Source organism: Mesoplodon bidens, assembly GCF_964165515.1.
Source record: "Mesoplodon bidens genome assembly, chromosome: 14".
Classification (NCBI taxonomy): domain Eukaryota; kingdom Metazoa; phylum Chordata; class Mammalia; order Artiodactyla; family Ziphiidae; genus Mesoplodon; species Mesoplodon bidens.
The window spans coordinates 66,508,273-66,520,608 of record NC_138170.1 but is presented as its reverse complement, the minus strand read 5'-3'; the positions used below and the strand labels follow the sequence as shown (position 1 = coordinate 66,520,608).

At 36.1% G+C, this 12,336-nt stretch overlaps 1 protein-coding gene across 2 annotated transcripts in view; it reads left to right on the top strand.

Moving 5' to 3' along the window:
• Window positions 1–12,336, top strand: part of PPP1CB (protein phosphatase 1 catalytic subunit beta) — a 37,282-nt gene that overhangs the window by 18,502 nt on the left and 6,444 nt on the right. For both annotated transcript variants that reach the window (XM_081254258.1, XM_081254259.1), the window contains exons 4-7: window positions 1,938–2,168; window positions 4,039–4,143; window positions 6,171–6,242; window positions 11,379–11,530. In XM_081254258.1, the coding sequence (XP_081110384.1) occupies window positions 1,938–2,168; window positions 4,039–4,143; window positions 6,171–6,242; window positions 11,379–11,530 (560 nt within the window). The remainder of the gene's footprint in view (window positions 1–1,937; window positions 2,169–4,038; window positions 4,144–6,170; window positions 6,243–11,378; window positions 11,531–12,336) is intronic.

The window sequence follows — 12,336 nt, the reverse complement described above, 5'->3', positions numbered from 1 at the left end:
CAAGAAGAACATGTTTGCTATATATACAACAGATTAAGAGATTGCTGTTCACACTATATAAAGCGTTCTTAGAAACAAAAAAAGGTAATAAAATAAAATTTAAGGGGTGGGGGCAGATTGTAGAAGAAATTCAAACGGCCAGTAAACATAAGATCCTCAGCCTCACCAGTAATCAGTGAAATGCAATTTAAAAATAAATCTGGAACGTTGATCCAATTGAAAAAAAAATGTCAAAAATTGATATCCATTGTTGTCAAGGATCTGGAGAAAGGGCATTCCAGTACACTGGTTAGAAAAAACAGGTATAGAATTTCAGAGGTCAGTACAGCAATATCCACGGTTTTCTAACTTAGATGTGATCATTTTAATTTATTTTGAAGATTATATAACTTTATACAATTTGTATTTGATCTTTCAAGTCTTACAGTGGCTTTTGGCCAAAAACTAAAACTTTAACCTTAGTTAAACTTAACCTTAGTTGAGTGATTGCATTTTTTTTTTAACATCTTTATTGGAGTATAATTGCTTTACAGTGGTGTGTTAGTCTCTGCTGTATAACAAAGTGAATCAGCTATACATATACATATATCCCCATATCTCCTCCCTCTTGCATCTGCCTCCCACCCTCCCTATCCCACCCCTCTAGCTGGCACAAAGCACCGAGCTGATCTCTCTGTGCTGTGCGGCTGCTTCCCACTAGCTATCTGTTTTACATTTGGTAGTGTATATAAGTCCATGCCACTCTCTCACTTCGTCCCAGTTTGATTGCATTGTTAAAGCTAGAAAAACTGTTGGCACAGGAAGCATTTTCCTGTAGTTCACATAACATGGGAAGTGGTATAAATGATGTATTACACTGACTTTTGGTTTGATAGCGCAGTTTTTCTTCTTGTAGCTGTTAGTATTTGTCACTTAGCTTTTATGAACTTAACCATCAGCTTTTGTTCAATCAAGGATTATTTGCTATATGCAGACCTTTTCATTCCCCTGCATGTTTTTTAGTGATCCACATTCACACCATGTAACCTGCAGATGCATAGTGTGCTCTTTAAATACTTTTTTTCTCTTATGTGGCTTATTAAGTCATGTACTTGGTGTTCCTTTATACAGTGCGTAGCAATTAAGAGATATTAACTAAGTAAATGTTGAATAAATTAATTAGCTTAGAGTATCACCTGTAAGAGGTGGTAGTTGAAATTTTGTGGAAATGAAGCAAATTATAAGTCATCTTAAAATTAAAGTGAGTCATATTCTCAACAAGATACTCTAAAATGCTTTAATACAGAAATAATTTGAAGGTAGTAGAAGTTATTTATACTAAATATTTCTAAGTTGCTGTTTCCTCACTACTAGGTATAAAAAAGTGAACCTAAGTTAAACTACCAGATAGTGTAACTGTACTAGCATAACAAATTACCCCAAAACTTTGTGGCTTAATGACATTAATTTATCATCTCATAGTTTCTGTGGGTTAAGAATTCAGGCACAGCTTACCTGGGTCCTCTGGGTCTGAGTCTCTCACAGTCTGTTAAGGTGTCATCTGGGCCTGCAGTCGTCTCAGGGCTCAATTGTGAAAGGATTCAGTTCCTTATGGGCCAATGGACTGAGGACCTCAGTTCCTAATGAGTTGTTGACCAAAGGCCTCCTTTAGTTCTTTACCAGATGTGCTTCTCCATTAGGTGGCTTCATCATCCAGCATGAGAGAAGGCAAGAGAGAGTGCAAGCAAGATGGGAAGTTACAGTTTTTTGTAACTTAATCTCAGAAGTGAAAGCCCATCTCACTTTTGCTGTATCCTCTTTGTTAGAAGTAAGTCACTAGCTACGGCCCACATTCAAGAGAAGAGGATTACATAAGGGTATAAACATTGAGAATCATTTTATAGAAGCTGCGTACCACAGTAACCATAAATTTTCTAAAACTTTTTTTCTATTTTTAGGAGATATTCATGGACAGTATACAGATTTACTGCGATTATTTGAATATGGAGGTTTCCCCCCAGAAGCCAACTATCTTTTCTTAGGAGATTATGTGGACAGAGGAAAGCAGTCTTTGGAAACCATTTGTTTGCTGTTGGCCTATAAAATCAAATATCCCGAGAACTTCTTTCTCTTAAGAGGAAACCATGAGTGTGCTAGCATCAATCGCATTTATGGATTCTATGATGAATGTACGTAAAAAGAAAAGCTTATTTCTTATTAAAGGGAAAATTCCCTAATCGTTTTCCATTTCAAAAGATTTCCTTCAACTCAGAGTTTTTAAAAATGTGGTCTATCAAACAGAAGCCCAAGAAGAGAGCCTTACATGAAAGAGGAACCTAAAACTGGGAAACATATTATTAATTAAATTGGTTCCTGGGGATCTCCTTGGTCATGTTGTTTCAGGTTAATTGCAGCTTATTCAGCTGAAAGGCCCTCTTATAATTAGTTTATATAGTAAAAATACCCAAGTGGCACAGAGGCCACCATAGACAGTAGCCTGTGGTTTTCTAGTCTCCATTAAGGTTTTAGCTCTCAACTTTCTTGTGATATGACAGAAACTCTTATTGACCCTGTGTCACGAAAAATACTGAGAAGTTCTATAAAATTATTTAAAAGTTGAAGTTTATTAGAATTTTAATCTATGCCTCTAAAACTAGAGAGATAAGGATACTGAATACTCTGGATGTTCTTATTTTGTTGTACTCTTTTTCATCAGTAAGAAATCACTGATTCGCTGTTGTGTGGTAGTGTTTCCAAGTGTTAATTACTGAATTACCCTACTACATTTGACTTCGGTCTTTTGCTTTTGTTAGAGTATGGGAGTGAATGAACATGTTTGGTTAATTAAATTTAGAACCAATTAACAATGATTTTCAAATTGAATTTTGTTTTTTAATGCTGAATTCTCCATTAGAATCTCTTTTTGCTTTTTTCCATCCTTAATTATGGTAGAGTCCTATTAGAACCCCTATCTCCTTGATTGATGTAATCATTTATTTGACAAATGTTTGAGGATGTATTATATGCCAGGTACTATTCTAAATACTGGGAATGCAGCAGTGCTCAAGAGAGATGATCTCTATTCTTATGGAGTTTACATTCTAGTGGGAGTGATTTTGTATTTGATTTTACATATTGCATTTTTATTTCTAACGTGTACTGTTATGGTTTCAGTTGTTTAAATCAGACCAGTAGACAGGAAGTGGATTGTAGTACAGCAACCACTTTTCTAAAGCTACATCAGAAATAGAGGTATATTATTAAAGGATAAAATATGGACTTCAATATCCTCAAGGATAGAAGTGACATCAAATGAAATGTATGTTGAGGGCAGCTTATAAACACTTTGAGTTATACTTGTTCATTGAGGGGCAGGTTATTGCATAAAAGCATAGGAAATTAGTGCTTTGTGTCTTTTTATCCCTCCCTTGGGTTAATTGTTGCAACTTACTGCCAAATTCAGAAAAATCAAGTAACTCCAAAAAGGTGAATGTGCACTTGAGATTGTGCTTGTTGTAGCTCTTTATGCTAGACTCCAGGAAAATTATAGCCTTTGTGTCTCTACTTATACTTACTATGGTGCCAAGTAAAAATTTACTCAGAAGTGAATGCCAGTTAAGCACCTGGAAATTCTCCTTTCTTGGCAGTAAGTTTATGCCGTGTTACCAGTGCATTAGAGTTCAAGCAGACAGTCTCCAGAGGCACGCTTTTCACTTCTGCTTACTTACTTGGCTAGGTATTTAACATCTTGAACGGAAAAAGTAAACTAATAGTCTATTAGATTGTTTCAAAGTTGCTATATTATAGTGACCTTGAAAGGCAAAAGTGTTTGATTTGTTTCATAAAACACCTGGCACTATATTTGTAGTCTTTGTAATTTTACTGAAGGTGCTGAATGTTTATTATACTTACTAGCTTTTTAAAAGTATACAAATCATACTCATTATAGAAAAAACAAGTGCTAAATAAACAAAGAAAATTGGAATCATTCATAAATCTGTTGCTGTTAGATAACTGAGAACAGTTTTAGATTTATTCTATTGCTTGTCCTTTTTATAGGCAAACGAAGGTTTAATATTAAATTGTGGAAGACCTTCACTGATTGTTTCAACTGTCTGCCTATAGCTGCCATTGTGGATGAGAAGATCTTCTGTTGTCATGGAGGTAGACTAGTAAATTCGCCTTATGGGTTTTTCTTCTTTTTCTTCCATTATTTAGAAAAGGCCTATAATAATTGAGATGCTATGGAAAAACAAAGCAGTGCTTATTTGAAAACTCAAGTGATTAAAACTGTTTTAAACATGGCTAAAATGTCTTTGAATAACTAGAAATTTGTGATTATTTACATAATGAAAATGCAAATTTAGTACTTGTCTTTAAAGAATTTCACATATGAGGATAAACCAGAGTTTTGCTTGAAAAAATGTCTCCTTTGCCTCAGTTTTGACAGAAGGATACCTCTACTATCAGTAAAAATGAGAGGATCATGACTATTTTCCCATCTATATTAAATACTTTTAATCAGAATCCAAATATAATATTAAATATATTTATGTTACATAAATATATATTTATATTATATAACTATAACATATATATAATATTAAACTCAAATGTTTAATGTTCTCACATGCCAAGAGTTCTAGGCTTTATGTAATATGTCTGCTTTAGTCCTAAAAATAATTCTTTAGTAGAATGATAAATTATTCTGTATGACGTGTTAAATATACTTGAATATATGAAAGTTCATTTGAAAAACTAACGTGTCTAGCACTTGGCTAGGTGCCGTGCAAATATACAGGTAGTATATGATCTGGCTATCTTGAGGCATTTAAAACCTATTGATAGGGCTTCCCTGGTGGCGCAGTGGTTGAGAGTCCGCCTGCCGATGCAGGGGACACGGGTTCGTGCCCCGGTCTGGGAGGATCCCACATGCCGCGGAGCGGCTGGGCCCGTGAGCCATGGCTGTTGAGCCTGCGCGTCCGGAGCCTGTGCTCCGCAACGGGAGAGGCCACAACAGTGAGAGGCCCGCATACCACAAAAAAAATAAATAAATAAAATAAAATAAAACCTATTGATAAAACATTTTCAAAACAGCGAATTGAGTAATGAAAGGAATTTAATTATGTGTATTTGTTGAGACAATAATTATAATGAAAAGTCAGGAAAGGTAGAGAATTGTTGGGCAAACATTTATGGAGGCATGGGTTTTGGAGGTGAAAAGGACTTGAGACAGTCTTTCTAGCTGAAGGAATGTGTGAGGACTGGCCTAACTAGAATGTCAAATATATATGGGGAATGATGGGATCAGATTATGGAGGTTTGAACACTGAGCAAAGGAGTTTTTTGAATGGTTTAATAGCCATATTGGGTTTTTGTACAGGGAGATAGTTTAATGAAAATACTATAAGAAAATTAGTTTTTCATCTGTGTGCAGGAAGAATTAAGGTAGAAAAATGCTAAAAGATAGATGCACTTATCTAGGCTTGAGGTAATTGTTTATTCTCTGATAGGACATAATTTACTATATTAATTGAAACATTTTACAGTAGGTACTAAACATTTAAGAAGTTGTAGCTCTTGCACATTAGTATAGTTAAGAATAGAAATGTAGCAATATGAATATTGAATATGGAATGTGAGGTGATACTTGAATTGTCTACTAAAGAGAAATACTAGGTTACTTAAAAGATTTCAAAGTATTTTCATGTGCTTTTTCTTGTTTATCTTTCTGATCAACAATTATGCTTTTATGTAAGAAATTGAGCATGTTGGAGTGGGATGTAGGAAGGTCTTAATGGGACATGGCGAGCACTTTAAGTAAACATGTTTAAGTGGTAAGAAGTGGCAAAACTTCTTAGTAGGAAGGATTGGAATTGCGTGCATTCCTATGAAGAGCAGGGAATGATTGGAAAGACAGAAGAGTGGTAGGATTTTTTTTTCCTTGAGAAAATCTTTTGAAATGAAAAGTTTTATTCCCCTGGTAGGGAAAAATGGAGAAGACCTAATGGTAATGTTCTGTTGTATCAGAGTGGGATTCTATTTAATAACCCAATATATTAAAGATAACATTGAAAGGAACACTTGAAGTATCTCTAATTTCACATAGTAAATCTACTTTGACTAAATGCTTTTTATTTGAGTGAAAATTTTTACGATGTCAGTACTATGAGTCATTTTTTCATTTATAGGACTGTCCCCAGACCTGCAATCCATGGAGCAGATTCGGAGAATTATGAGACCCACTGATGTCCCTGATACAGGTTAAGTATATAGAGAAGTTTAATCAATATTTAATGTAAAATGTTGGCATATTTGAACTTAATTATATTTAATGGAAGTAGGATTGTATTGTGTAATAAATAATAGAGCTTTTTTTATAGTCAATAAACTAACTACAGATTATTTGGAATAATACAAAATATTTCACTTTCCACTAATACTCCAAAGTACAGAAGTTTTATATTTTATATATAACCATAATATGGTTCTGTCAAACTTACTTTTCACGAAAGTTCTGCTATTGAGTCCCCTTACCTTCCAGTCTTTCTAAATTCCTTTATTCATATCAACATTGGTTATGTTCTTCAAACAGTTGTTAAAAATTAGTCGAAAGTTTTTTAATTAAAATAGTCTTTCTTAGCCAAGGTTACAATTACCTTCTTTTACATTATCTAGTAGTTTTCTGTTATTTTCTGTATCGTCTATATTTCAAATTTTTAGAGCTCTTAAGGCTCTTGAGACAGAAGGCTCTAGAGATGTGTGGTTAATGTTATGAAAATTGTGAACATTTATGTGAAAAAAAATATGAAAATTGACTATGCAGACATTGAGAATAACTTTCAGATTTTCAGTAAAGCAAATAAAACAGAAGCAAATAAGTTCCAACTGAGGATAAATTGCTGTGTTGATTAACAAATGAGCCTAATATAATTTTATAAATAAATGTTAGGTACAGTTGCCACTTAACCGTGACTTTTCTATTGGCTTTTAAATGATAATTATTCATATTTGAGTACTGGTATATGTGCTAATTACGGTGTTCATATCATAAAATACCATGAAGACCTGTGAATTGAATGCAGTTAGTGTGTTGTTTCCTCAGTTCAACTTTTGCTTAAAACGTCAGTACCTTTCTGTGTGACATTTTCTGACAACCAGTGTGTGCAGTTTTTCCATACCACAGCCAATTCTCCAAAACCATGTGGGTATCCGGCAGTTCATTTCAATTCTGACACTAACCCCTGAAGTTAGCCCAGACCCCACAGGTTAAGGGCTCCATTCCACAATTCTGCTCCCACTTCAGATGCCAGCCTCAAGTGGGGTCTCCAGGAGAACCACACTTCTGCCTGGCAGACTACAAATTCACAGGTTCCCACAACCACTTCCTCAGATGCTTTACTTAGACATGTACCAGTTTATTATAAAGGATACAAATTCAGGAACAGCCACATGGAAGAGATACACAGGGCAAAGGTATGGGGAGAGCCCCGTGTTGGTAGGTGAACAGCTTCCACACCCTTTGGCATCAGCGTGTTCACCAACCTGGAAGCTACCCAAATCTAGTTGTTCAGGAGTTTTTATAGAACTTCGTTTCTAGCCCTCCACTCTCACCCCTCCCCAGAGGTGGCGGGTACGGAGTGGGAGGGCTGAAAGTTCCAACTCTCTAACCATGTGTTTGGTCTTTGTGCTGACTGGGTCCCATGGTGAAGTTTCTGGGTCCCCCCCAACCCACCTAGGTCCCCTCATTAGCATAAACTCAGGTGTGATGGAAAGGAGGCTCCTTATGAACAACAAAAGACACTTCCATCAGGAAATTCCAAGGGTTTTAGCTTTGTGCCAGGAATGGGAACAAAGACCAAAAGTATTTTTATTATATCACACTGTCGTACTATTAAAAGCATTAACAAAAGCAAAATTGCCCTTTCGCTCAGTTTCTACCAGGCTTTTTTTTTTTTTTAAATTTACAAAGCTTTATTCACAGATAATGTGTTAAAGAATGACATTCATTTTTAATTTAAATTTTTGGCTGCGTTGGGTCCTCGTTGCTGTGCATGGGCTTTCTTTTTAGTTGCAGTGAGCAGGGGCTACTCTTCATTGCCGGGCACAGGCCTCTCATTGCGGTGGCCTCTCTCGTCTTGGAGCACCGGCTCTAGGTGCGCGGGCCTTAGAGCGCAGGCTCAGCAGTTGTGGCGCATGGGCCCAGCTGCTCCGCAGCATGTGGGATCCTCCCGGACCAGGGCTCGAACCCATGTTCCCTGCATTGGCAGGCGGATTCCCAACCACTGTGCCACCAGGGAAGCCCCTCTACCAGACTTTTTAAAAAAAAAAAAACAAAAAAACAAAAAAACTTACATTATTGGATTAATTGTCCCGTTGTTATTTGTGTAGTCAGACCCACCATATATCTATTGTATTCATCAGTTCTCAACAAACTTTAATATCTAAAATGAGGATTACCTAGAGTGCCATAGGGTCTAGAAATCCTATTATACATTAGGAACATCATATATATATGGGGTGGAAAGGTCTTTTAGCTTACTGATAAGAGAATTATTTATTGGTAATTTTGTAAAGGAGAATTGATTATTCATCAAATAGGGTTGGGCTGGATGGTACTAACTTCATTTCCCACTCTTAAGATCCAAAGACTATAGAAAAGTAAGCATTAAAAAATACTTGTGGGGCTTCCCTGGTGGCACAGTGGTTGAGAGTCCGCCTGCCGACGCAGGGGACACGGGTTCGTGCCCTGGTCCGGGAAGATCCCACATGCCACAGAGTGGCTGGGCCTGTGAGCCATGGCCGCTGAGCCTGCGCGTCCGGAGCCTGTGCTCCGCAGCGGGAGAGGCCACAACAGTGAGAGGCCCGCGTACCACAAAAAAAAAAAAAAAAAAAAAATTTGTGAACCAGTGCCTGAGTAAACCATGGCTAAACCTCTAAATTGGGTTGTTAATAACATGCATCTGGTGCTTGTTTTCAAGTGTGATTGTACTGTTTTGCTCCGTGTACTAAAGCATACTGAAAGTGTAATGATATCACTCAGAATGCTACTCATGACTATACAGCAACCATTATAAACAGTTGTATGGATCCTCTATTATCAGTAAGCCACCAACATATTGCATATTGCAGTAAGTTGTCTCATAACTTACTTCAGTAACACGATGTTTTTGTATTGATTATAAAAAGAAAACATGCATTTTTCCAGATTTTGATTGTAATTATAGAATATATTTGACCAAACCTAATAGAAACTAGTATTTAAATAATAGGGTATTTATTTAAAATGAGGTACAATATAAATATCAAGTGATAACCATCTTCAGAGTTTCTGTTGTTGGTATAGTTCAGACATAAATCAGTTTCAAGGATGGCACGTTAGGTTTCTCTGTTTATCATATTTTAATGGGAAGTTTCCGAGATGCTAAAAACAGTCATTTTGAGCTTTCATATTCTCTGTAATCTTTAGAAATTTAATTTATAAATTATGTTTTTTGAGATAATAGCCTAATGATTATATTGCTTATTCATTAGGGATTGGATTATAAACATTGAACCTTGACTCTGAGATTCTTGTCTCCATCCATTAAGATTAAGGAACGCCACATTGTTGTTGCTACAGTTATTTGATTTTGTATGCATGTAGGCTGTTGCATTTTTCAGATAATTCCAAAAGCAACTACATTCTAGTTTAATTGTCACATTAAAATTATAGAATAATATCTTGACCTTCTCACTGCTGCTTCTGTGGAAACAGACTGGAAAGTATGAGCACTATAGAGGGGGGGGGGGGGTGTGTGTGTGTGTGTGTGTGTGTGTGTGTGTGTGTGTGTGTGTGTGTGTGTGTGTGTGTGTGTGTGTGTGTGTGTGTGTGTGTGTGTGTGTGTGTGTGTGTGTGTGTGTGTGTGTGTGTGTGTGTGTGTGTGTGTGTGTGTGTGTGTGTGTGTGTGTGTGTGTATATTTAAAGAATCAGCTTCTGATGCTTTAGAAACCAGCAAGAGCTTTTAAACTGAGACCATCCCAATGGATTTTGTATGCTGGTGGATTTCTTAAAACATCATGACAGGAGTTTAGGAAATAATGATAGAAATTAAGCGTGCATTGCCACGATTTCTACAGGGTGTTTTAGATACTTCCCCTATCAAGACAGGCTGTACTGTGACTCAAAATGAAGATCTCCTTTCGTGATAAGCTATATTATGAGGTATATGGATTATCCAGAAAAACTTTAAAGCTGACTCATTCTAAAACAGTCTTCCCTTAGTACCGTAGTTCTTAGAAAACTAAATATCACCATCTGAGTATCCTTTCTTAATCTCACTACAACTTGACTTTACCCTCTCTCTTGCCCTCAACCATCAAGATATTGCTTTCATTACGGTCTGATAATCTAATTGTAAATAGCATAGGTTTTTGTCCTAATCCGCTTGTTCATTGTACTTGAAATGTAACCATTTCCTACTTCTAGATAATTCTTACCCTTTCGGGAGATCCTACTATTCTAATCTCTTCCTTTTGTTTTGACTATTCCTTCCCAATACTTTTTGCTCATTCCTTCTCTGCCTGCTTATTAAATGTTTGATTCCTGTGTTCATTTACTGGTCTTCTTACTTTACATTCCCAAGATGGTTTCAGTTCCTTCTAAGATTTACACTACTATTAGTAAGATGAAGATACTTAGATAAATATTTTTAGCTCTGACCTCTTTTTTTAAGCCCAAAACATTGTAAAGTCAAGGATCTGATCTGATTTTGTTTCTCCATATACTTTATTTAAATCCTCCAGGCCTTTGTAGAAAATGTTTTCTTCCCTCAAATTGATCTATAGATCAAATGTAGTTCCAGTGAAATCTCGATTAGGTCCACAGAATTTGACAGCCTGATTCAGAGGTTTATATGTGGAAGAACAAAGGATTAAAAGTAACCAAGACAATCCTGAAGAAAAATAGAAAGATTTATTTAAAAGCTCTAGTGTGTTATTGGCTCAGTGTTAAATAAAGTAGATTAATGGAATAGACTACAGTACCAGAAACAGGATAGTTAGCTCTGTAAGGAAAGGATGAACTATTCAGGAAATGCTGCTGGGTCAATTGGTTATCCATACAGAGAAACTATAGACAAAAGACGAACAACCTTTTCCAATATATGCTTTAGAGTGAGCCATGCACACGTCCTATCTGTGGAAAGGGTTGGTGAGTACTGCCTTAAGTCAGGTACAATTGTATTTGCATGGTTACTTTAACAAAAAATGGCTAAGTTTGATAGGCTGGGATACTAGGGGGCAAGTGTTTATTACTATTATTAAAGGGTAAGAGGACAGAAGAAGAAATGTGATGTAGATATACTTTATTTTATAAATTTTGTTTTGTTTTTTCATTGCTGTGTTTTTATTCTTTAAAGGGTTGCTCTGTGATTTGCTGTGGTCTGACCCAGATAAGGATGTGCAAGGTTGGGGAGAAAATGATCGTGGTGTTTCCTTCACTTTTGGAGCTGATGTAGTCAGTAAATTTCTGAATCGTCACGATTTAGACTTGATTTGTCGAGCTCATCAGGTATGAAATACAAAACTTGGGTGTTTTGATGTTTATTAACTTCACCCAGGTGTACTCCTTTTATTTTTGAGGAAATTGAGATCCAAGAAAGCTAATTATACAAGGAAAGCAGTAGAAGAGATAAAGCCTATACCTTGATATCACAATTAACAATCTAATGATTAGTTAACCCTTTCTCACCCTCTTAAGGGGAAAGGTTTCAAAGGAATATATTTTTGTAGTGTACTGCAATACTAACAAATTTTTCAGTTCTTGTCTGAAGCTTTCTAGAAATATTTGACCCCATTTTAATATGATAGTTACATATTATAGATAAAAATCAAATGAACTGTGGATTTTGATAAGAACAAACCACACTGTAAAAAGACAATTGGGGAAATTCGATTATAGGCTGGGTATTAGATATCAAGGAGTCGTTGTTAATTGTTTTAGCTCTGTGATAATACATATTGCTATGTAAGAAGGATGTCCATATTTTTCGAAATGCCTCCTCAAGTATATAGGGTAAGATGATATATCTAGGGTTTGTTTTAAAATACATCAGCAAGACGCAGACATAGAGAATGGACTTGAGGACACGGGGAGAGGGAAGGGTAAGCTGGGAAGCAGTGAGAGAGTGGCATGGACATATTATATACACTACCAAATGTAAAATAGCTAGCTAGTGGGAAGCACCCACATAGCACAGGGAGATCAGCTCGGTTCTTTGTGTCCACATAGAGGGGTGGGAAGAGATATGGGGATATACGTATATGTATAGCTGATTCATTTTGTTATAAAGCAGAAGTTAACACACCATTGTGAAG